The sequence below is a fragment of the Bison bison genome, unplaced genomic scaffold (assembly GCF_000754665.1).
Source record: "Bison bison bison isolate TAMUID 2011002044 unplaced genomic scaffold, Bison_UMD1.0 scf7180017864497, whole genome shotgun sequence".
Classification (NCBI taxonomy): domain Eukaryota; kingdom Metazoa; phylum Chordata; class Mammalia; order Artiodactyla; family Bovidae; genus Bison; species Bison bison.
This window is the reverse complement of record NW_011495056.1, coordinates 559,191-583,086: the sequence shown is the minus strand read 5'-3', so window position 1 is coordinate 583,086 and position 23,896 is coordinate 559,191. Positions and strand designations below refer to the sequence as shown.

At 42.8% G+C, this 23,896-nt stretch overlaps 1 protein-coding gene across 3 annotated transcripts in view; it reads left to right on the top strand.

The window, feature by feature from the left end:
• The window catches only part of GLIPR1 (GLI pathogenesis-related 1), a 69,754-nt gene that overhangs the window by 13,921 nt on the left and 31,937 nt on the right, over positions 1-23,896 (top strand). For all 3 annotated transcript variants that reach the window (XM_010828884.1, XM_010828883.1, XM_010828882.1), the window contains 2 exons: positions 8,866-9,139; positions 9,943-10,188. In XM_010828884.1, coding sequence (XP_010827186.1) covers positions 8,948-9,139; positions 9,943-10,188 — 438 coding nt within the window. In that variant the 5' untranslated portion in view covers positions 8,866-8,947. The remainder of the gene's footprint in view (positions 1-8,865; positions 9,140-9,942; positions 10,189-23,896) is intronic.

Below are 23,896 nucleotides of genomic sequence, written 5' to 3'. Positions count from 1 at the left end.
CCATTTCCTTCTCCAATGCATGAAAGTGAAAAGTGAAAGTGAAGTCGCTCAGTCGTGTCTGACTCTTCGAGACCCCATGGACTGCAGCCCCACCAGGCTCCTCCGTCCATGGGATTTTCCAGGCAAGAGTACTGGAGTGGGGTGCCATTGCCTTCTCCTCTGCCTTTTCTAAATCCAGCTTATACATCTGGAAGTTCTCGGTTCATATATTGTTGAAGCTTGAAGGATTTTGAGCATGATTCTGCTAGCATGTGAAATGAGTGCAATTGTATGGTAGTTTGAACATTCTTTGTCATTGCCCTTCTTTGGGATTTGAATGAAAACTGACTTTTTCCAGTCCTGTGGCCACTGTGGAGTTTTCCAAATGTGCTGGCATATTGAGTGCAGCACTTTCACAGCATCATCTTTTAGGATTTGAAATAGCTCAGCTGGAATTCCATCACCTCCATTAGCATTGTTCATAGTAATGCCTCCTAAGGCCCACTGGACTTCATACTTTAGGATGTCTGGCTCTAGGTGAGTGATCACACCATCGTGGTTATCTGGGTCATTTAGATCTTTTTTGTATAGTTCTTCTGTGTATTTTTGCCACTCCTTCTTAATATCTTCTGCTTCTGTTAGGTCCATACCATTTCTATCCTTTATTGAGCCCATCTTTGCATGAAATGTTCCCTTGGTATCTCTGATTTTCTTGAAGAGTTCTCTAGTCTTTCCCATTCTACTATTTTCCTCTATTTCTTTGCATTGTTCACTTCAGAAGACTTTTTTATCTCTTCTTGCTATTCTTTGGAACTCTGCATTAAGATGGATATATCTTTCCTTTTCTCCTTTGCCATTTCCTTCTCTTTTCTCAGCTATTTGTAAGGCTTCCTCAGACAACCATTTTGCCTATTTGTGTTTCTTTTTCTTGGGTATGGTTTTGGTCCCCGCCTCCTGTACAGTGTTATGAATCTCTATCCATAGTTCTTCAGGCACTCTGTCTATCAGATCTAATCCCTTGAATCTATTTTGTCGCTTCCACTGTATAATAGTAAGGGATTTGATTTAGGTCATACCTGAATGACATAGTGGTTTTCCCTACTTTCTTCTATTTAAGTCTGAATTTTGCAGTAAGGAGTTCATGATCTTAGCCACAGTCAGCTCCTAGTCTTGTTTTTGTGACTGTAGCTCAGATCATGAACTCCTTATTGCAAAATTGAAGATAAACAAACAGAAAATGAAGTTGAACAAGCAGAAAAGAACCAACTGGGCAACGTTTCTCCACATCCTGTTACATAAGTTCCCCAACGCTGGGACTGAAAGGTTTTTGCTATAAGTCACGTGCAATGCCAGGATTCATGGCCTCTGGAGGACAGGAATTCGATCCAGTGCCAGAGACAAGGATTGCTTGATTGCTCTTGATTGCTCAGAGCTTACTGTGTAATAAAGTCTTTTTAAAGTGTATAGGAGACAGAGAAACCTTCTGACATAGACATCAGAAGGGGACAAAAAGAGTGCCCCCTTGCTAGTTTTTAGCAAGGAGTTACATACCTACTAGCAAGCTGCTAATTAGAGGAAGGAAACACCTCAAAATTGAGATTTACACCAGGCCCCTCCCCCACAACATGCATTTTGAGATAGCACGGGCACAAGATGAGTCATCCCTGGCCACAAAACGATTGGCACGAATCTTGAAGAAACCAGATTCCCAAGCAAATACATAGTTCATTAATATAGCTTAAGAAAACATTTCCAAGAAAAGCACAGTGGTTAACTCAAGGTTTGAGACAAAGTTCAGTTCAGGTGGAACCAGATGTCGCCATGACAATGCAGGATTAGAAGAGAAAAGAAAAAACCGTCTGCCACTTGTAGTGAATTTGCTCCTGCCACCTGGAGACCTCTGACTTCCCTACTGAAGCTATTAACACTCTCAGGACTTTGTCCAGAAAAACTGTTAAACTTCTTTTAGCACATGTAAATTAGATATTATTTGCCCTGCTGGATTCACAAAAAGCGCTATTTTTCAACAGTGATTGCACAAGGTCCTCCTTGCTGAATATCAGTGTATTTAGGGCATGATGATTTTAGAGTACCACAAAGGCTAAGCTAGTAACTTCTGAGTGTAGTATTTTCAAGGTTTGCATAGCAGTATTGAAGTCTTTTTCTATTACTGTGAAAAGATTTTTAAGACTGCTTTTTCCAATGTACAGTCTTTAAAGCTTGGGAATAAGATCCTCGGTGCTGAAAAGACCTTGAAATTGTGATATATGGCAGATTCTCTGTGATTTCTCAGCTAGTGTGCTTATCTGGCACAAGTTTATGAGCAAAGTAACTTTTGTTTATAATTTGGCTGGCATTTGCGGTGCGGTATTTGGTCACAGAAGGACCCTGGCATCCAAACCCACATCATCCTGAACATTTAGGTGGGAACCTTTACACATGTGGTTGTCACATTAAAAAGACAAGAGTGGTTTACAAACAAGGTTAGCATGTTGTGGTTGTTATTGTTGTCGTTCAGTCAATAAGTCATGTCTGACTTCTTGCAACCCCATGGACTGCAGCACGCTAGGCTTCCCTGTCCTTCACTATCTCTGAGCGTTGGCGCAAGTTGCTCAGTCATGTCTGACTCTTTGCGACCCCATGGACTCTTCACTCCATGGAATTCTCCAGGCCAGAATACTGGAGTGGGTAGCTGTTGCCTTCTCCAGGGGATCTTCCCAACCCAGGAATCAAACCCAGGTCTCCTGCATTATAGACAGATTCTTTACCAGCTGAGCCACCAGGAAACTCTGAGTTCACTTAAACTCGTATTCATTGAGTTGATAATGCCATCCAACCATCTCATCCTCTGTTGCCCCCTTCTCCTGCTGCCCTCAATCTTTACCTGCATTAGGGTCTTTTCCAATGAGTCAGCTCTTTACATCAGGTGGCCAAAGAATTGGAGCTTCAGCATCAACATTCTAATGAGTATTCAGGACTGATTTCCTTCAGGATTGACTGGTTTGATCTTGCAGTCCAAGGGGCTCTCGAGAGTTTTCTCCAGCACCACAGTTCAAAAGCATCAGTTCTTCAGTGCTCAGCCTTTCTTATGGTCCAACTCTCACATCCATACATGATGACTGGAAAAACCAAAGTTTTGACTATATGGACTTTTGTCAGCAAAGTGACGAATGGGTTTTAATACACCATCTAGGTCTATTATAGCTTTTCTTCCAAGGAGCAAACATCTTTTAATTTCATGGCTGCAATCACCATCCACAGTGATTTTGGAGTTCAAGAAAATAAAGTCGGTCACTCTTTCCATTGTTTCCCCATCTATTTGCCCTGACGTGATGGGGCCAGATGCCATGATCTTAGTTTTTTGAATGTGTCTATGAGATCTAATTCCTTGAATCTATGCATCACCTCCACTGTATCATCATAAGGAATTGATTTAGGTCATACCTGAGTGGCCTAGCTGTTTTCCCTACTTTCTTCAGGTTAAGCCTGAATTTTACATTAAGGAGCTTATGATCTGAGCCACAGAAAGCTCCAAGTCTTGTTTCACTGACTTATATAGAGGTTCTCCATCTTTGGCTGCCGAGAATATAATCAATCTGATTCTGGTACTGACCATCTGGTGATGTCTATGTATAGAGTCCTCTCTTGTGTTGTTGGAAGTGGGCGACCATTTTAAGTGGTGCTAAGGACTGACGCTAAAGCTGAAACTCCAATGCGAAGAGTTGACTCATTGGAAGAGACTCTGATTCTAGGAGGGATTGGGGGCAGGAGGAGAAGGGGATGACAGAGGATGAGATGGCTGGATGGCATCACCGACTCGATGCACATGAGTTTGGATGAACTCCGGGAGCTGGTGATAGACAGGGAGGCCTGGCGTGCTGCGATTCATGGGCTCTCAAAGAGTCAGACACGACTGAGCGGCTGAACTGAACTGAGCTGATAGTGTCCAAACACCTCCATTCTCCATGTGCTCCTGTCAGTCTGTGAGAGAGAAAGCGAGAAAAAAATAACTGATATAAGAGGTCGATAGTTTGGTTTTGGCAGCTATAAAGCTTATTTGTCACCTAACCAAGTAAGTTTAGATTTTTGATCCACCCAAAGATAGTTTATGGTTTGGGGCAGCCTTATCATGGGGACAGCTGCAGTAGCCCAAAGTATACAAGGGTCTTTATTTTTTTTTTTTGGTTGTGCTGGGTCTTAGTTGTGACATAAGAGATCTTGTATCTTCCTTGCAGAATGCAGGATCTTCTGCAGCAGGTAGGATCTAGCTCCCATCCCAGGCCACCTGCACTGACGGTGCGGTTTTAGCCCTGGACCGGGGAAGTCCGGCAGGTGACTTTTGAGACAGCCAGGACATGTGGTGATTTGACAGACATTTGTGCCCAAAAGGGAGATGCTAGAGTCCCTTACAACTTCCTTAGGAGACTCAAAGATTACACCTGTGGAATCAAACCACACAATTTGCTTTGCGATTTTGTCCTGGTAGGTTACCCAGGAAAGAAACAGTGTCATGTTCGTTTTCAAAGCAAAAGGAAAGCTTTTCACCTGTTATCTTTATCTGGATAAGGGACAGTCCTTGGGCTTCTGGAGTTTTTCTGGGGCCCAAACGACTCACTAAAGAGAGGCAGAGTGGTGGTTTTCTTGTGGATATCGTACCCGGCCACCCATCCCCCTTCTGTACTTGGCCCACTTTGTGTTCACAGTAGTAGGAACAAAGACTAGTGGAGGCTATTTTGCACTCCCTGGGTGTTGACATAATCAATAGACTGATTAGTTACATGGCCAGGGTTCAGTAAATTAGCATAAGGTTTACCCCCTTATGAGAGGGTTAGTAAGAGCAAGACACAAGTTGAAAATGAGCCCACAGTGGAGACTTAGTGGACAAATAGGATAGAAAGAGAAAAGCGTTCTCCAGCTAGGCTTCCAATAAATGCTTAGTACGCATGGAGAAAGGATTCATTAATAAGAAAATGGGGTTTTCTGTTGTTTTTTCTCTTTAGTGGGTGTATACAGGGAGTCTTAAAAGCAGGGATGGGAAGATAAATGAAAGTGAGGTTTCTTGATGTGTGATCTTGGGAAACTGTCCGCTTCATGATGCTGGCTACTTCTGGGACCTGGGAATTGGCCCTGGAGATCCTTAAACTGATCTGGAATATCTGTCTCCTCCAGCTGTCTTGAGAGGGATGTTCTGGGCCTGTTTTGGCATGGTTTACGTGGATCCAAGAGGGTTCTCCTTTGGGGAGCAGTTTAGGTGGTTCTTAGTACCTCATAAGGTCCTTCCCATGGAGGTAACACCACGTGTTCTCTTCTAAAGAGCTTGATGTACACTTGGGCTCCTGGTTGAAACAATGGCGAGGCTTGTCAGTTGGCAGAGGTCAAGCCCTGTGACCTGTTGGCAATATGTCTCAAGTACACTCATTTTTGAACATAGCTAATCATAACTAATCAGATTGTTCACTTAAGTTCCCATCGTCTTCACTTAACCCAGAAGTGGAAGGTTTAGAGATGCCAATTGACATTGGGTATCCAGAGACCATTTCAAAAGGGTTCAATCCATGTGCCCTATTCGGAGTATTCTGGCGCTTTAAAAGGGCCATCAGCACAGATTCTGGCCATTAAAGTCCAGTTTCTGGATCTTTCCTAAAGTTTTTTCTTGTCTAGATTTTCACATTCCACTCTCCTTGACAACTGAGGATGATATGGAGCATGAAATTTTAAAGAGTACCCCAGAGTTTTTGCAAGCAAGTGGTTTATGTTTGTAAAATTAGCTCCTCGATCTGATTTAATCCATAAAGGAATGCCACAGTGAGGAATAACCTCAGTTATGACTTACCACATGTAAGTCAAATAGGATTCAGTCCATCCCTGAAACATGCAGACGGCAGCAAAATAGTGAAAATAGCCTAAAGCTGGGGGAAACCCATAAAATTCATTTGGAGTGTCCCAAAGGAGAAGTGGCATTGGAGGATTTCCTGGGATATCCCAGGAATTTCTCAGAAGTGTGGGGAGGTTTACAAGGAGTGCACAGGGAAATAATTTGGTCAGAAATCTTATGGATGCCGAGGCAAAACCAACTTTTTTGTTCCTTATCTCTCCCCCATCTGCACATTTATCTCACTTGATGGGATATCAGTCAAAAGATTAAAGGAAAAGAGGCTACAGAAAGTCCATTTGACCTGATGTATCCATCTGGTAATTTTTTGGCACCCTTTTGTGTTCATTTGTCTTCTTCAGACTGTGGGACATTTGCTTAATGGTTGATAATATCAGTCAAGAATAAAGCAAATGGGGACACTTTACACCCTCCCAGTGTCATGCTGAGAGCTTTGTACTTTTTTCTCTAAAATAAATCCTATTCGCTTGCTACTGTGAAAAAAATAAAAGAATAAAAGCAATGAACCTGTGGTTGTTGTCGGGGAAGGGTCGGGGGAAGGGATAATTAGGGAGTTTGGGATGGACATGTACACGCTACTGTATTTAAAATGGATAATCAGCAAGGTCCTACTCTATAGCACAGGGAGCTCTGCTCAATATTATGTGGCAGCCTGGATGGGAGGGGGGTTTGGGGGAGAATGGATACACGGCCAGGGCTTCCCCCATGGCTCGGTGGTAAAGCATCTGCCTGCCAACATAGGAAACTTGCAGGAGACAAGGGTTCTATTACTGGGTAATAGAAGGAAGATCCCCTGGAGGAGGAAATGGCAACCCACTCCAGTATTCTTGCCTGGAAAATTCCATGGACAGAGGAACTTGGAGGTAACAATCCATGGGGTCGTGAAGAGTCGGACACAACTGAGCACACATACCCTATATCTGAAGTAAGGACTTCAATTGTTCCGTGTGATTTAAATGGTCAAGTCCCTTTGCTGTCCACCTGAAATTATCACAACATTAATAGTTAATCAGCTATTACTCCAATATAAAATTAAAATTTTTTTTAATAAAATTTTTTTAAATTGGGTAGAGAAGGAATAAGGGTGTCCATTTGGAGCTTGATGTTTGCTGCTACTGCTGCTAAGTCACTTCAGTCATGTCCGACTCTGTGCGACCCCATAGACGGCAGCCCACCAGGCTCCCCTGTCCCTGGGATTCTCCAGGCAAGAACAGTGGAGTGGGTTGCCATTGCCTTCTCCAATGCATGAAAGTGAAAAGTGAAAGTGAAGTCGTTCAGTCGTGCCCGACTCTTAGCGACCCCATGGACTGCAGCCTACCAGGCTCCTCTGTCCAAGGGATTTTCCAGGCAAAAGTACTGGAGTGGGGTGTCATCGCCTTCTCCAAGCTTGATGTTTAGCAACCCCTTTAGCCTGATCATTTTCTTAAAGGTATAGCACTTCCTTGGTATGAGCTGAACCATGAACAGTAGCAGTTTTAGAAGGGAGATGATATCTTGTAATAAGGAAGCCAGCATATGGCCATTACCAGTAAGAGTATAGCTACAGAGGTTAAGAATTCATATTTCCAAATGTGCCAAGAGGATGACTTGTCCAAAAGCACATCTGAAGTCTGTGAATAGTGGCCATTTTCCCTTCTGCTGGGGTACAAGCTCCAGGAAGAGCTATGAGTTCAGCAGCCTGGGCCGATTGTTACTGTGGCTAAAGAAGAAGCCTCAGGAGTCTCAGAGGAGAAACTGTGGCATCGCCAATTAGTATGTTTCCCCAGAAATCTCATTGACAGTCACCACCACAAAATAGAATTCAGTCTGGGTTATCTAAAGGGGTGTCTGGGAGAGCAACTTATGGCTTTGAGACCATTTCTGCAGCTGCAAAGCAATCACATGGGGTAGAGCAGGACTCCCTATCATCAGGGAGGGGTAGGGAAGTTGCTGAATTCAAAAGTATTAGCAACCATGTGAGAGGATGAAAGATCCAGCACGTGAGTAGTCTGTCATCACGCGGAGAGGTGTTACATCCTGTGAACTTAGAGACTAGCTGACCCCGCCTGGGGAGCCTGGAGATGAAGTGGGGAGCCTAGCATATGCGTTCTGGCTTTGTCAGTCAAGGCAGCGGCTGCAGCCACCCATGTAAGCAAGAGGGCACACTTGACTCCACAGGATCTGATTGCATGAGAAACAAGCTTTAGGATGTGTCTGAGAGACAAACATTGCCCTAGCATGCCTGCAGCAGTCCCACTATTTTCATGACAATACATTGCATTAGCTAAGAAGTTTGTTTGGGTTTTTCCATAATATCTTGCAGCAAAACCCGAATGAACTTTTGGGCCAACAGTAGATGAACAAGATTGTCAAAAGCCAGGAATTCAGAGCATGGACAAAGCTAAGGTTGAAGTTTCAAAGGAGATTATTGCCTTCAAAGGGCCAGGAAATAGGCTCTGGACTGTTATCTGGGGGGAAGAGCATACAGAGGTTTAGCAAGGGCTGCAAAAGTAGGAATCCATTGGCAGTTGTAGGAGCCAGATGCCTCTAAAAATTTACATAACTTTTTTTTTTTCATTTGGTGGTGGGGGATCAACAAAATCAACTCATTCCCATCACATTCACCACTGTGAGTGAATTCTAGGTCCAGTGATGATGTTTACCAGATATTCTAACCACAGTGTGCTGATTTGACTCCAGAAAAAATGTTTTTAAGTATTTTGCAAGACATTTAATGAAATAAGAGATATGTTTTTATTTCACCACCAGAACCTCTTTAAAAATTGAGACTATTATTTCTGGAGATTCCAGAATTTCCTTTGGAAACATCCTCCAACTCAAATGAAAGTCTGGTGTAGTCTCTTAAAAAATCCATGTTGCAATAGGTGCTCTGTCACTGAGAATCACCGAAAAGACGGGGTTAAGGCCACAAAATGAGCCACAAACCATATATGGAGAAATGGTTTTCTGCAAACTTGTGGTGAACTCATGTTTTGCTTTCCGTTTTCTCAAAGCTGAAGTCTGCTGTGCTTTGCAAAGCTGACTCACACACCCTTGGAACCTACAGTGTTTCTGGATTCCAGCCCCTGGGGCACCATGTCAGACAGTCTGAGCAGGCGAGTCACATTTGCTGTGACAGCCTGGATGCTCTCCGTGGTCTCCAGTTCTTCCGCTCCAGCAAATACTTTGCCAGATATCGAAAACGAAGATTTTATCAAAGACTGTGTTCGAATGCACAACAAGTTCCGATCATCAGTAACTCCAGCAGCCAGTGATATGCTGTACATGGTAAGAAAACTTCAGTGCTTGTGGCCGAAGTCAGTCAAAAACAAGGGATGTGGATTGCTTTGGGTGGTGAATGCTTGGTAACCCTGGGATCATTTTCTTCTGTGATGAAATTGTGCAGTAGTTTCACCACCTCTGATCAAAGCGAACCCAGTTTTGCTCTGCCTTCTCAATTCTTGTTATAAGGAAGTTCAGCTAGTATGTTTTACTTCTCTTTTAGGGCACTTCCTTTCCTCGGGTCTCAGGTGGAATTTAGTTCTCTCTCTCTCTCTCTTTTTTTTTTTTTTGGTCTGTTAATTTTTGTGAAGTTTTGTTGTTTCATTGTTCAACTTCTTTTGTTATTGCTGGCAGAGTGCTGGCTTTCTCAGGAGGGCAGCAGGGGATCCAAGGGAAAGGCTAGGATTTTCATCAGGCTTGAGTTTAAATCCTGGGTCTATGGTTTTGGCCTGGTTTTTAACCTCTTGGAGCCTGTTAGTAGAGGGGCTATTTGGGGTATGAAAATTGCAGAAAATATGTGAAACCAGCATATGTTATTTTGCAACATAATTGGCCTTGAGTGAGATGTTGGTCTGTGTCACTCTCTTTGATTCTAAATTCCTTGATACCAGATTATTATGTCTCCCACGAACCCTAGTGAAAACTTAAAGACTATAATACGATCCTCCACAAGTGGAGGAACTCCGTCTCTATGGTCCTTCTCCTTTCCGGACGTGGCACCTCGCCTCCCACGCAAATTCCCGCTCTGGTTGCAGTGTTGTATGAATTGCAGGCTTGACCCTCCTACTCTTTCCTATTTATTTCTGCAGACATGGGACCCACTACTGGCTCAGATTGCAAAAGCATGGGCAAGCCATTGTGAGTTTGCACACAACAAACGGTTGAAACCACCCTACAAGCTGCACCCAAATTTCACTTCACTGGGAGAAAATCTCTGGACTGGGTCTCTATCCATTTTTTCTGTGTCTTCAGCCATCACAGACTGGTATGATGAAGTTAAATACTATGATTTCAAGACTCGGAAATGCAACAAAGTCTGTGGCCATTACACTCAGGTACGTATCTGACCTAAATTCTCTAGAAATGGTCATCTCATGGGTGAGGGGGAAACTGGAATCTGATGTGAAGAAAATAGAGTATACTAATGTCCCCATCAGAGGAGGTGATGGCACCTCACTCCAGTACTCTTGCCTGGAAAATCCCATGGACGGAGGAGCGTGGTAGGCTGCAATCCATGGGTTCTCGAAGAGTCGGACACGACTGAGCGACTTCACTTTCACTTTTCACTTTCATGCATTGGAGAAGGAAATGGCAACCCATTCCAGTGTTCTTGCCTGGAGAATCCCAGGGACAGGGGAGCCTGGTGGGCTGCCGTCTATGGGGTCGCATAGAGTCAGACACAACTGAAGCGACTTAGCAGCAGCAAGCAGTGTCCCTACAAATATGAGAGAATAGGGATGACAGGCTGTCTTCAAAAATAAATAAATGGAACAGAGTTCAATACCAGAGGAAATGGTGCTTGAAGAGTGTATGACGTGGACAGACATTAAAGGTGAGGCCCACCAATCTGGACAGCCTTTGATTAATTCTGATAACACCCTTCTGCCCATGGTACTTTGTTCCCTTGTGAACAATCAAAGGGCCTTACGAGTGAGTAGATTTATTTCCAGGCCCAGGTGTTGCAGTGGTAAAAGAATCTGCTTGCCGATGCCAGAAACACAAGAGACATGGATTCGATCCTTGGGTCAGGAAGATCCCCTGGAGGAGGAAATGGCAACCGGCTCTAGTTTTCTTGCCTCAAAAATGTCCATGGATACGGGAGCCTGATGGACTGCATACAGTCCATGGGGTTTCAGAGTCAGACACGACTGAACAACTGAGCACACACGAACAAGTCCTCTAGGAAATTTGAGGTAGCTGTTCGGGGACTATAAAATTAGGAGAAGTAAGCCTCTCAGACAGAAACATCAACAAGAACTGGCTCTTCTTTATCCTCGTAGTCTTTCAAACAGGGACTAAATATCTATGATGTAAAGAGGAAGAAAAAAACCCACAGTCCCAGCCTCAATGGAAAGACCAACATGAAAACTTGTACAGACAATCCTGCAGCTATCCTGCTCACAAATCTACAGTATAAGTCTTGATGGCTACATTCAGAGTCTCTCAATGAGATTGTATTTTAAAAAGTCAAGCTGTTTTTGGCTTCCTAATCCTAACTCATATTTGCAGCATGATGGAAACAAATCCCTAGGAGGCATCTTCTACAGTCTTTTTAATATACTGCCTCCGTATACTGGCCACATCTTGTTCATTTACTTTTATTTTCTGTCAGTCCTTGACAAATAACTAAAGGCAGTGAACCTATGTATGACTGATTTTAATGTAGAAAAAAACTGTTGAAATGATGAAAGTGAAAGTGGCTCAGTTGTGTCCAACTCTTTGTGACTTCATGGACTATACAGTCCATGGAATTCTCCAGGCCAGAACACTGGAGTGGGTAGCCTTTCCCTTTCCCAGGGGATCTTCCCAAACCAGGGATCGAACCCAGGTCTCCCACATTGCAGGTGGATTCTTTACCAGTTGAGCCACAAAGGGAAGCCCAAGAATACTGGAATGGGTAGCCTATCCCTTCTCTAAAGGATCTCCCTCAGACAAGAATCAAACCATGGTCTCTTGCATTGTAGGCAGATTCTTTACCAACTGAGCTATCAGGGAAATAATGTCTGAGAGCAAAAACATTTCTAACAAGCCAGTGAAGGTGCAACAGTAGATGTTTTGTTTTTTTATTTCCATATTTATTTGGCTGTGCTGGTCTTAGTTGCAGCGTGCAGGATCTTCTGTCTTCACTGCAGCATGCAAGCTCTTGGTTGTGGCATGTAGGATCTAGTCTTCTGACCAGAGATCAGGACCCCAACCTCCTGCGTTGGGAGCAAGGAAACTTAGCCACTAGGCCACCAGGAAAGTCTGAAGGTGTTTTTAAAGAGCCAAATATTCATAGAAAAAGTCTCAATATATTTCAGTCGTAAAAAAGATTCTGATTGCATTGGTCTCGTTATAGGTGAAACACATTTGGCACAGTTACAGGCGATTGCTATGATGAAAGGGAAAGGGCTGATTTCAGTGAAATCTTCATCTGAAGTTTACTGTAATCAAGGAGGAGCTATCAAATCATCAGTAGCCTTGGTCTCTCTCTTGGAAATATAAATAAGATCTCCTCTAGACTGAACCATTAATTTTGGCTTATGTTAACCAATGAATTTAACCAGAAAACAAGTTTCACTGGATTCCCGCAAATCCCTAAAGGACAAGAAAACTAGATCCAGATTGCCTACAGTGTCATGTGGTGCTATTATGCATCGGGGTGTTAATCTCCAGAAATCACTGTCAGTTTGAAGGTGCTGACTCTCAATATTTAAGCTTCTCACCTATACCAAGTACTTTGTAAAGTATGGGTCACATATTTTAGTTCAGACTCCTAAGAAACAGAGCCTGACATAACAGTTTATTTGCAAGATTTTATTAGACTACAATCGCAGAGAAGTGGGAGGGAGGAGAAATGGGGAGCGTGGTGGGAAATGAGGGCCACATCTGGGAATGGCCCCCAGCCCTTGTTGTTCTCATTCAGTCACTCAGTCGTGTCTGACTCTTTGCGACCCCATGAACTGCAGCACGCCAGGCTTCCCTGTCCTTCAGTATCTCCCAGAGCTTGCTCAGACTCATGTCCATTGAGTCAGTGATGCCATCCAACCATCTCATCCTCTGTCGCCTCCTTCTCCTCCTGCCCTCAGTCTTTCCCAGCATCAGAGTCTTTTCCACTGAGTCATCTCCTAGCCCTTAGGAGTTGACTTTCTTTGGGAAAAGACCTGTGTAAGTGGATGTGTTACAGCATATGGCTAGTGTAGTTCGAAGAAGCTGACAATATGCCATGTGAGCGATGCGGACAGAGCAGCTTACGTGGCCAAAGGGAAGCATGGAGACATAGGACTTGTTCACACAGCAGGAGATATATGAGTGGTTCTGAAACTGAACAAGACTGTCAAATGAAAAAGAATGCAAAGAGAATGACAGGCAAAATTAACAAGATAAAGAAGATGTACAATGTGCACAAATGAGCTTGGTATTTCAGAAAAATGGCAAGCAACCTAGCCTGTCAAATACATAATAATCCAAAGACTGTTAAATTGACAAGACTCCTAAAGTTTGCAGGTTAAGAGACAACTTCATGTCCATCATTCTAGGAAGACAATACAGGAGGAAACTTCATTATACATCACAGAGAACTGAGATTTCAGAGATGGCCCTCCCCAGATTAACTGAACTTAATTGTAAATTTTCCTCTTGTAGCTAGGAGGGGAAAGGAGGGCTAGTATTTGGGACATAAAACAGTTCCTAAATCCACTTCTGTGTAGAAAGGTAGCAGAGCCCAAACTGAGTGATCCTAACCTGCTCTTTTAAAGAGACAACTATAGTCTTTGCCCACCTCAGATGATGGAGAGGCAGTCCAGGGCCTCCCTGGGTCTGGGAAGATGCAGCACCAGCAACTACTGTTTTAAGTGAATACATAAAATATATAACCTTTTAAGGTATGTAGCTCTCTGCATTTAAGATCTCATTCAACTCTCACTATACACTTCTAAGAGATGCTGTTATCCATAGATGGATAAACAGGCTCAGACAGATCAAGAAGTCGTTATCCCAGTGCCATTTAGCTAGTAAGAGGAAGAGTCGGGAGTCAGATATGATATGCTGCAAAGATTAAAAAATATAATGTGTGTAAATCACCTAGTAAAGTACTATTGTTTAGTAGTCATTGAACAAAGTTTAGATTTGTTCCATGAGTTATTTTTCCACCAATTATATTGGAAGAAGGCTCTGACAGCTTGGTCAAAGAATTCCTGTTTTTATCCTTGCAAGAAACCGTGCTAGGGTGTTCAGGATTACTCAGCTGCCATTTTAAAATCATGCTGGAAATGACCTTGAGTGGGTATTTTTAACTTCCCACTTAGCCTCATCTGTTAGATTTTGGTTGGTGAGCAGTGGCTTACAGAGTAAAGGCAATAGATAAAGATTCATTATTACTTCATGAAAGTGTGTTATTTCTGGACATGTTAACACTTTAGTTCTGTCTTCACTAGAGATAAATTTGAACTGTGGAAGAATTTGGCTATATTCATATGGAAGATTATTCAAATTAGATATCTTGTTGCCAACAGATTTGCTCTAAGTTCCTGAATGCTGCTAAGTCACGTCAGTCGTGTCCAACTCTGTGCGACCCCATAGATGGCAGCCCACCAGGCTCCCCCGTCCCTGGGATTCTCCAGGCAACAATACTGGAGTGGGTTGCCATTTTCTTCTCCGGTGCATGAAAGTGAAAAGTGAAAGTGAAGTCACTCAGTCGAGTCCGACTCTTCACGACCCCATGGACTGTAGCCTACCAGGCTTCTCCATCCGTGGGATTTCCCAGGCAAGAGTACTGGAGTGGGTAGCCACTGCCTTCTCCTAAGTTTCTGCATAGTTAGATTTAAATAGCTGGGAAGGCAGCAGCTCAGGTTTGATAGTTCTAACAGTGTCCACTAGAAGGCACTATTGATCTCATTTCTGGTTTTATTCCCCCCACCCCACCCCTGACACACACACCTTTAAATTTTAATTTTTAGACCCTTGAAGAACTGATGGAAAGTATGATGTCTCAGTTTGTGTGGCTGATTTTATATATGTTGTATATTATTGATAATAAGTCAGATGAACTGAGACTTGAAAGGAGAAGGTAAAAGGGAATTGTCAAGATGAGACATGCCTGCTGTCACTTGGCTGAGTTCCCCAGAGGCAATGTTTTTGTTAAGTGTAAATTCCTAATTCTGCTAAAAAGGAACACACTCCGGAAGCATCTTGCTTAGGGCATGGACCGTCTTTGTACTTCGTGGTCAAGTAGAATTAGGTTCCACCCCTCATCTATAAAAATCGGGGCAATGCCTATTTATTGATTTGTTATGTGATTACATGTGCTGAACACTATCGTGGCGCTAGGGAAATTCTCAATGTGTAGCTCTTATTTTTTAATTTTTGTTTAACATATTAAAAGAAATGAAAACATGCAACCAGAATCTGCCTGATAAAAAAATTTTCAAAAGTTTTAAAGCAAAAGAAAATTAGTCAAAAGACAATAAAACATGAACATTTGCTGAGAGCTTGCTATGTTTCAGAAGCTGTTTCAAGTGCTTTCTTCTAAGCCCATTTAAATTGTCACAATAAGCCTATTGAGCACCTTTGTTATCCTATTTAATAGACAAGGAAGCTGAGATCTAGGTCACACACTGAGTGGCTGAGGTGGAATATGAACTTGGTCTTTGTAGTCCTAGAGCCTACAAAGTTGCACCCCAAACCTGGATGCCCATGAAGCTATTAAAAAGAGACCAACATGAATGGATAAATAAATCTGATATATCCTGCAGTAAGTATTATTCAGCAATGAAAAGGACAGTGACTCTTCATGAATTGAATAACATAATGGATTTCAAATGCTTGTACTTAGTGAAAAAAAGTCAGACTGAAAAGTCTACATTTAAACTGATTCCATTTATATAATATTCTGCAAAAAAGCAAAACTACAGAAAACAGATTAGTGATTGCCTGGGAGTAGGGATAAGAACTGACCACAAAGGCACACAAGGGAGCTTTGGGGGAAATGTTCTAGATCTTGAATATGGTAGCAGATGCACAACTGCACGCTTTTGTCAAAATTCATAGAACTATGCACCTAAAAAGATGTCTTTTATGTTAACTACAACCTGACTTAGAGACCAACAGGCTTCCCAGGTGGCATTAGTGGTAAAGAACCCACCTGCCAATAATAACAAGACAAAAAAAATAGCATATAGCATTAAAGGTGTGTGGGGGAGGAATACAAAGATTAAGACTACTCAAGATACAGCACTATCAAGAGGTGTTCGAAGACAAAAGGATAAAAATATAAAACGTGAGACTCAGGTGATAGTTCATACAACATTGCCAGTTACCGTGAAATAAGAATTCCCCTGAGGAACTTGTTAAAATAAGCTTTTTAAAAAAACTTTATTTTTATTGGAGTACTGTTGCTGTTCAGTTGCTCAGTCCTGTCTGACTCTTTGCAACCCCATTGACTGCAGCGTGCGGGGCTTCCCTGTCCTTCACTATCTATCTCCCAGAGTTTGCTCAGACTCATGCCCATTAAATCAGTCATGCCATCCAACCATCTTATCCTCTGTCGTTCCCTTCTCCTCCTGCCTTCACTCTTTCCCAGCATCAGGGTCTTTTCTAATGAGTCAGCTCTTCACATCAGGTGGCCAAAGTATTGGAGATTCAGCTTCAGCATCAGTCCTTCCAATGAATATTCAGGACTGATTCCTTTAGGATCGACTGATTTGATCTCCTTGAAGTCCAAGGGACTCTCAAGAGTCTTCTCCAACACCACAGTTCAAAAGCATCAATTGTTTGGTTCTCAGCCTTCTTTGTGGTCTAGCTCTCACATCCTACATCCATACATGACCACTGGAAAAACCATATCTTTGACTATATGGATCTTTATCAGCAAAGCGATGTCTCTGGTTTGTAATAGCTTTTCTTCCAAGAAGCAAGCATCTTTTAATTTCATGGCTGCAGTCACCACCTGCAGTGATTTTGGAGCCCAAGAAAATCAAGTCACTGTTTTCATTATTTCCCCATATATTTGCCATGAAGTGATGAGACTGGATGTCATGATCTCAGTTTTCAGAATGTTGAGTTCTAAGCCAGCTTTTTCAGTCTCCTCTTTCACCTTCATCAAGAGGCTCTTTAGTTCCATTGCCATTAGGGTGGTGTCATCTGCATATCTGAGGTTGTTATGATATTTCTCCCTGCAATCTTGATTCCAGTTTGTGCTCCATCCAGCCCAACATTTCCCATGAACTGCTCTATGTAAAAGTTAAATAAGTAGGGTGACAATATTCAGCCTTGACATACTCCTTTCCCAATTTGGAACCAGTCCATTGTTCCATGTTCAGTTCTAACTGTTGCTTCTTGACCTGCATACAGGTTTCTCAGGAGGCAGGTAAGGTGATCTGGTATTCCTGTTTAAGAATTTCCCACAGTTTGTTGTGATCCACACAGTCAAAGGCTTTAGTGTAGTCAATGAAGCAGAAGTAGATGTTTTTCTGGAATTCCTTTGCTTTTTCTATGATCCAGCAGCTGTTGGCAATTTAATCTCTAGTTCCTCTGCTTTGTCTAAATCCATCTTGAACATGTGGAAGTTTTTGGTTCACATATTGTTGAAGCCTAGCTTGAAGGGTTTTAAGCATGATCTTGCTAGCATGTGAAATGAGTGCAATTTTGCTGTAGTTTGAGCATTCTTTGGCATTGCCCTTCTTTGGGATTGGAATGAAAACTGACCTTTTCCAGTCCTGTGGCCACTGCTGAGTTTTCAAAATTTGCTGGCATGTTGAGTGCAGCACTTTCACAGCATCATTAGAGTATAGCTGATTAAAAATGTTATGATAGTTTCAGGTGACAGCAAAGGGACTCAGCCAGACATAAATATGTATCCATTCTTCCCCAAACCCCCCTCCCAATAACAAGTTTTTTAGGCTGAATAATATTCCAGATTGTGTGTATATATACACCACGTTTTCCTTAAGGAAATGCTGTCATTTGCAACAACATGGACAGATCTAGAGGGTATTGTGCTAAGTAAAATAAGTCAGAGAGAGAGAAACACCATATGATCTCACTCATGTGTGGGATCTAAAAAAATAAGCACTTAGAAAACAGATTGGCAGTTGCCAAAGGGGGCAGGTAGGTGAAATGGGTGAACAGGGTCAAAACTTGCAGTTATAAATAAGTCCTGGGGATGTAATGCGTAGCATGGTGGCTACACTTAACAATCCTGTATTGTGTATTTGAAAGTTGCTAAAAGAATGTGAGAAACACAGTCACCAGCCCAAAACCAAGGGATGGACTCGGAGACACGAAGCACAGCAAAAGCAAAACTTCTACTGAATGTCTTGCAAGAGCCGGTGTCTGGCGGCAGGCACACCAGGGACGGTTGCAGCGAGCACTTCTATTCCCTGGAGCACGAATGCCTCCCCGGTTCCCCATTGGCTGAGTACCATGGGGTTGCAATCTTCCCAGACTGCACTGCTTCTCACAGGGTATTCTTTCTTCTCCCTTCCCATCCTAAGTTCACAGTTCTCAACTAGGACTTTAGTTTATCCCTTCCCAAGCATCCTGTTAGCTTAGAGACTCTCCAGTTGTAAGCTGTTAGGTAAGACTAGCTTGCTAGTAATTTTTCAAGACAAAATTAGCTAGCTCTGAGTGGAAAACCATTTGTTAATAATTTTCCACCCAAGGCCAGCTGCTTTGTTCTGAAAATGGACCACTTCAAGTTCCATTTCTTACAGAGACTATATCTTAAAAGTTCTCATCACAAGAAAAGAAGTTGTAACCATGTGTAGTAATAGGTATTAACCAGACACTGTGGTGACCATTTTGCAATATATACAAATACTGAATCATTATGTTGTACATGGGAAATTAATATAATTTTATGTCAGTTACAGCTCAATTTTTTAAAAAATCAGATTTCAAGGACAATTCCAGAGATTCTCATGTAGTAGAACTGAGATGGGCCCAGAAATCTGCATTTTAAACAAAGCACTCAAAGAGAAGTCAATTTGAGATGCAGTGATAGAAATGAAGAAATTTTAAAAGTAAACACAAAAATAATTGAGAAATTAAAGTACAAGAATCAAACCTGAAAATGAATGGCTAGGTGCTCTCAGGAAGAGAGAGAGGCTTAATTCACTTGGTTACCTGGAGTTCCCTGCAAGGGATTCTAGGGTGAGAGGTGGGAAGGGGAACACCCCACTTGGATCTGGGAGCAGTGAAGGGGTCATCTTTCACCAAAGGAGAGCACTGCTCCTCTGGGAGACCAGTACCTGCCTCCCTAGCTCCTCCCTAGTTGTCACACAAAGAGAAGGTGGAAGGCAAAGTGCCCCCCACAGGCCTTCCACCACCTTACTCCGTCAATAGGGGCTTCCCTTGTGGCTCAGCTGGTAAAGAATCTGCCTGCAATGCGGGAGACCTGGGTTCGATCCCTGGGTTGGGAAGATCCCCTGGAAAGGGGAAAGGCTACCCACTCCAGTATTCTGGCCTGGAGAATTCCATGAACTGTATAGTCCATTGGGTCGCAAAGAGTTGGACACGACTGAGCGACTTTCACTTCACTTCACTCCATCAATAAGCGTTGGAAACACTCAGTCTCCATTCCAATTCTCTACCCTCATGCTATACTCTCTCCCCAGAGAGCTGTTCATAACTGATTGTTTTCCTTTTCTTTTTTTTTTTTTTTAAGTAAATTTGGCTTTTTCCTGGGTCAAATGGGCACACAGGCCTTGGTTCTGTGAGTCTTTCCCACCTCAGGGTTGGTTCCCCAGGGATGCCCTCTGCTGGGAGACTTCTCCTTGCTCCCAGGCCAGCTCACTTCCGCATCAGCCTCACTCACGCAGAACAGGGTCCCTGCTACAAACTCCGGAAGCACCCTCTGTTTCCTCTTCACAGACCTCAAAACCTGTGTGCAGTGGTTTCTGGACTGCTGCTCTCCACATTTAGTGAAGGTACACACTGGTTCCAGGTCTTCGCCTTTCTAACCCCCCTGTTTGGCAAAACTAGTCCCAGAATTTGGAGAAGGAAATGCCAACCCACTCTGGTACTCTTGACTGGAAAATCCCAAGGACCGAGAAGCCTGGTAGCCACAGTCTATGGGCTCGAAAAGAGTTGGACACGACTGAGCGACTTCACTTTCACTCTCAGTCACAGAATTTATATATATACATATATATATATATTATAGAGAGAGAGTTGGTGTTTTATATATATGTATGTAACCAAGAAGGGTTAATTTGAAATGTACACTGGATCTGCTTCTGTGACTCTGACCCTTTTTTGCTATTATAAACATACATCATGGCCCAACTCAGGGAGATAACCTGAGCTGCCCACCTGTGAAGGACTGTAAGGAAGGGAAACAACACATTCCCCTGCCGGAGGCCTGGCATTCTAGGGGACATTTGCAAGGATTGAACAGTCTTTTTACTTTGTTTCCGCACCTCCCCTCTATCTCTGATTTATAAAAGAACCTGGCAACCAGGCTCTGACAAGATAGTTATTTTGAGATGCTCCCCTGCCATCTTCTGGGTCAGCCAGCTCCCAGTTAAAGTCTCTTCATTGCCTCGACCCCTCAGATTCATTGGCCTGTCATGTGGCAGCAGAGCAAGCTTGGATGAGGTAAAATTTAGCTGAGCCAGCCAGGAGCCTCGCTGCTGGTAGCTAGCCGGCCCTGATCAGGGAATATTGGGGCAAGACCCAGCAGCTGCTGAGACCATTTGTCCTGAGGTTCTTTCCTTCAAGAGTCCCTGAAGTGGCACCAGCTACCTCCAACACTTGGCCATTGAGACAAGGAACCCCCAGATTTCTATAGAGTCCATGGACTCAATTTGTCTACCCAAATCCATAGCTGGTTCAGCTGGTTCGCTTGCTTTGTGTGCCCTTTTGTGTTATGAACGGACAAGCTCAGTTTTGGAGGGTAAGTTGCTGCAGTGTGCGCACCAGGAACATTTTTCCCCCTCAATGTGGGCTCTTCCTTTACAGGACAAGCCGCTATGGTTGGGGTACCCTGTTGGAGAGGGTGAGTATTGTTGGACTCTACCCTGATCTGGTTCATTTAGAGAACTAGTTATTGTGGGGCAAGACCACCCTGTTTGGAATTAGCCCATTTGTTTTGTAGGGTACATTTATGTATCTGATTTGGGAATCAGTTCAGTTGGAACCGGTTCATTGGGGAGCTAGTTCTTGTGAAGGTGGGCAGCCTAGCTGGAATTAGTTCGTTTGTTTTGTAAGGTAAACCTATTTACCTAATTGGGGAAATCGGGTCATCTGTGCAATGATGCTGAAATTTGTGCTATTTTTCTTGGAATTCATCTGCGTCTTTTGTGTTTTGGTGTTATAAAGTTTATAAAAATGGGAAATATTTCATCTGTCCCAAAGGAAAGATTTTTAAATATTAAATATGTTAAGATCAGAACAATGGCCCCTGAATGGCTCACAATTAAGCAATCTGGTGGTCAGAAGCACTTTACAAAGGAGAGGAACACCCATATTGAATAGGCCCAGGGGCTCTCTTGGACTTGAGGCATCCAATACTAACTTCTTCTACAGGAGCCCCAGGTAACTTTGATAGTGGGGGACAAGTTGATTGACTCTCTTAAAGAAATTACTCTCTTTTGTAAGTTAAACACGCAAATTACCTTTTCCCCAGAACCGCGTGATATCAAGGTTCTACCACGGCCTTTTTGACCAATCTGGGGTACGTTGCCTCCAATTTGGGGTGTTCTCCCTGTGAAGGGAAACTGCATTTATAAGGCACTTTGGGGAAGGTCACTGGTCTAATGGGACTGTGAGGTCATGTTAATATGACTTTCCAGCTTATTCTGGTTACTTTGGTAATGTGCAAACATCTGGTAATACGAGTTTCCTCCAAGGCTTCCTTTATGGTTTTCTCATTTCTTTCTCCTCAAGCCCACTATGAACAGCTGAGCGGCTGTGGGAACAACTGAGGAACTGTGGCCAGGCTTATTCTCTAGCTGTTGTTCAGTCGCTCGGTTGTGTCCGACTCTTTGTGATCCCATGGACTGTAGCACTCCAGGCTTCCCTGTCCTTCACCATCTGCTGTAACTTGGTGAAACCCATGTCCATTGAATTGGTGATGCCATCTTGTCCTCTGTTGTCTCCTTATCCTCCTGCCTTCAATCTTTGCCCGCATAAGGATTTTTCCAGAGTCTGCTTTTCACATCAAGTGGCCAAGTACTGGAGCTATAGCTTCAGCATCATTTATGTTTTGGTGTTATAAAGTTTATAAAAATGGGACATATTTCATTTCAATTGCCCTGCTTCATTGGAAGATCTTTGGGGTCCATATTAGATATGTTAAGATCAGAAGAACAATGGCCCCTGAAAGGCTCACAATTAAGCAATCTTCCCCAAAGATCCTTCCAATGAATATTCAGGGCTGATTTCCTTTAGGATTGACTGGTTTAATCTCCTTGTAGTCCAGGGGACTCTCAAGAGTCTTCTCCAGTGCCACAGTTGATCACACCATCATGGTTATATGGGTCATTGAGATCTTTATGGTATAGTTCTTCTGTGTATTCTTGCAAGCTCTTCTTAATATCTTCTGCTTCTGTTAGGTCCATACCATTTCTGTCCTTTATTGTGCCCATCTTTGCATGACATGTTCCGTTGGTATCTCTAATTTTCTTGAATAAATCTCTCGCCTTTCCCATTCTATCATTTTCTTCTCTCTCTTTGTGTTGTTCACTTACAAAGGTTTATTTATCTCTCCTTGTATTCTTTGGAACTCTGCATTCAGACGGATATTTCCTTCCCTTTCTCCTTTGCATTTCACGTCTCTTCTTTACTCAGCTATTTGTAAGGCCTCCTCAGACAATCATTTTGCCTTTCTTTTTTCTTGGGGATGGTTTTAATCACTGCTTCCCGTACAGTGTTACAAACCTCTGTCCATAGTTCTTCAGGCACTCTGTCTATCAGATCTAACCCCTGATTCTATCTGTCACTTCTGCTGTATAATTATAAAGGATGATTTGGGTCATACTTGAATGTCCTAGTTATTTTCCCTTTCTTCAGTTGAAGTCTGAATTTTCAAAAAGGAGATATGATCTGAGCTACAGTCAGCTTCCAGTCTTGTTTTTACTGACTTTATAGAGCTTCTCCATCTTTGGCTGCAAAGAATATAATCAATCTGATTTCAGTGTTGACCAGCTGGTGATGTCTATGTGTATAGTCATGTCTTACATTGTTGGAAGAACATGTTTGCTATGACCAGTGTGTTCTCTTGGCAAAACCCTGTTAGCCTTTGCCCTGCTTCATCTTGTACTCCAAGGCCAAACTTGCCTGTTACTCCAGGTATCTCTTGATTTCCTACTTTTGCATTCCAGTCCCCTAGGATGAAAAGGACTTTCTTTTTTGGTGCTAGTTCTAGAAGTTCTTGTAGGTTTTCTTAGAACCATTCAACTTTAGCTTCTTTGGCATTAGTGGTTGGGGCATAGACTTGGATTACTCTGATGGTGAATGCTTTGCCATGGAAATGAACTGAGATCATTCTGTTGTTTTTGAGATTGCACCCAAATACTGCATTTCAGACTCTTTTTTTGATTTTGAGAGCTAACCCATTTCTTCTAAGGGATTCTTGCCCACAGTAGTAGATATAATGGTCATCTGAATTAAATTTGCCCGTTTGCATCCATTTTAGTTCACTGATTGCTAAAATGTTGATGTTCACTCTCACCATCTCCTGTTTGACCACTTCCAATTTACCCTGATTCATGGACCTGACATTCCAGGTTTCTATGCAATATTGTTCTTTGCAGCATCTGACTTTACTTCCATCACCAGTCACAACCACAACTGGGCATTGTTTTCACTTTGGCTCCATCTCTTCATTCTTTCTTGAGTTATTTCTGTACTCTTCTCCAGGAGCATATTTAGCACCTCCCAGCCTGGGGAGTTCATCTTTCAGTGTTACATCTTTTTGCCTTTTCATACTGTTCATGGGGTTCTCCAGGCAAGAATTCTGAAATGGTTTGCCATTCCCTTATCTAGTTGACTGCATTTTGTCAGAACTCTCCACCGTGACCTGTCCGTCTTGGGTGGCCCTACATGGCATGGCTCATAGCTACA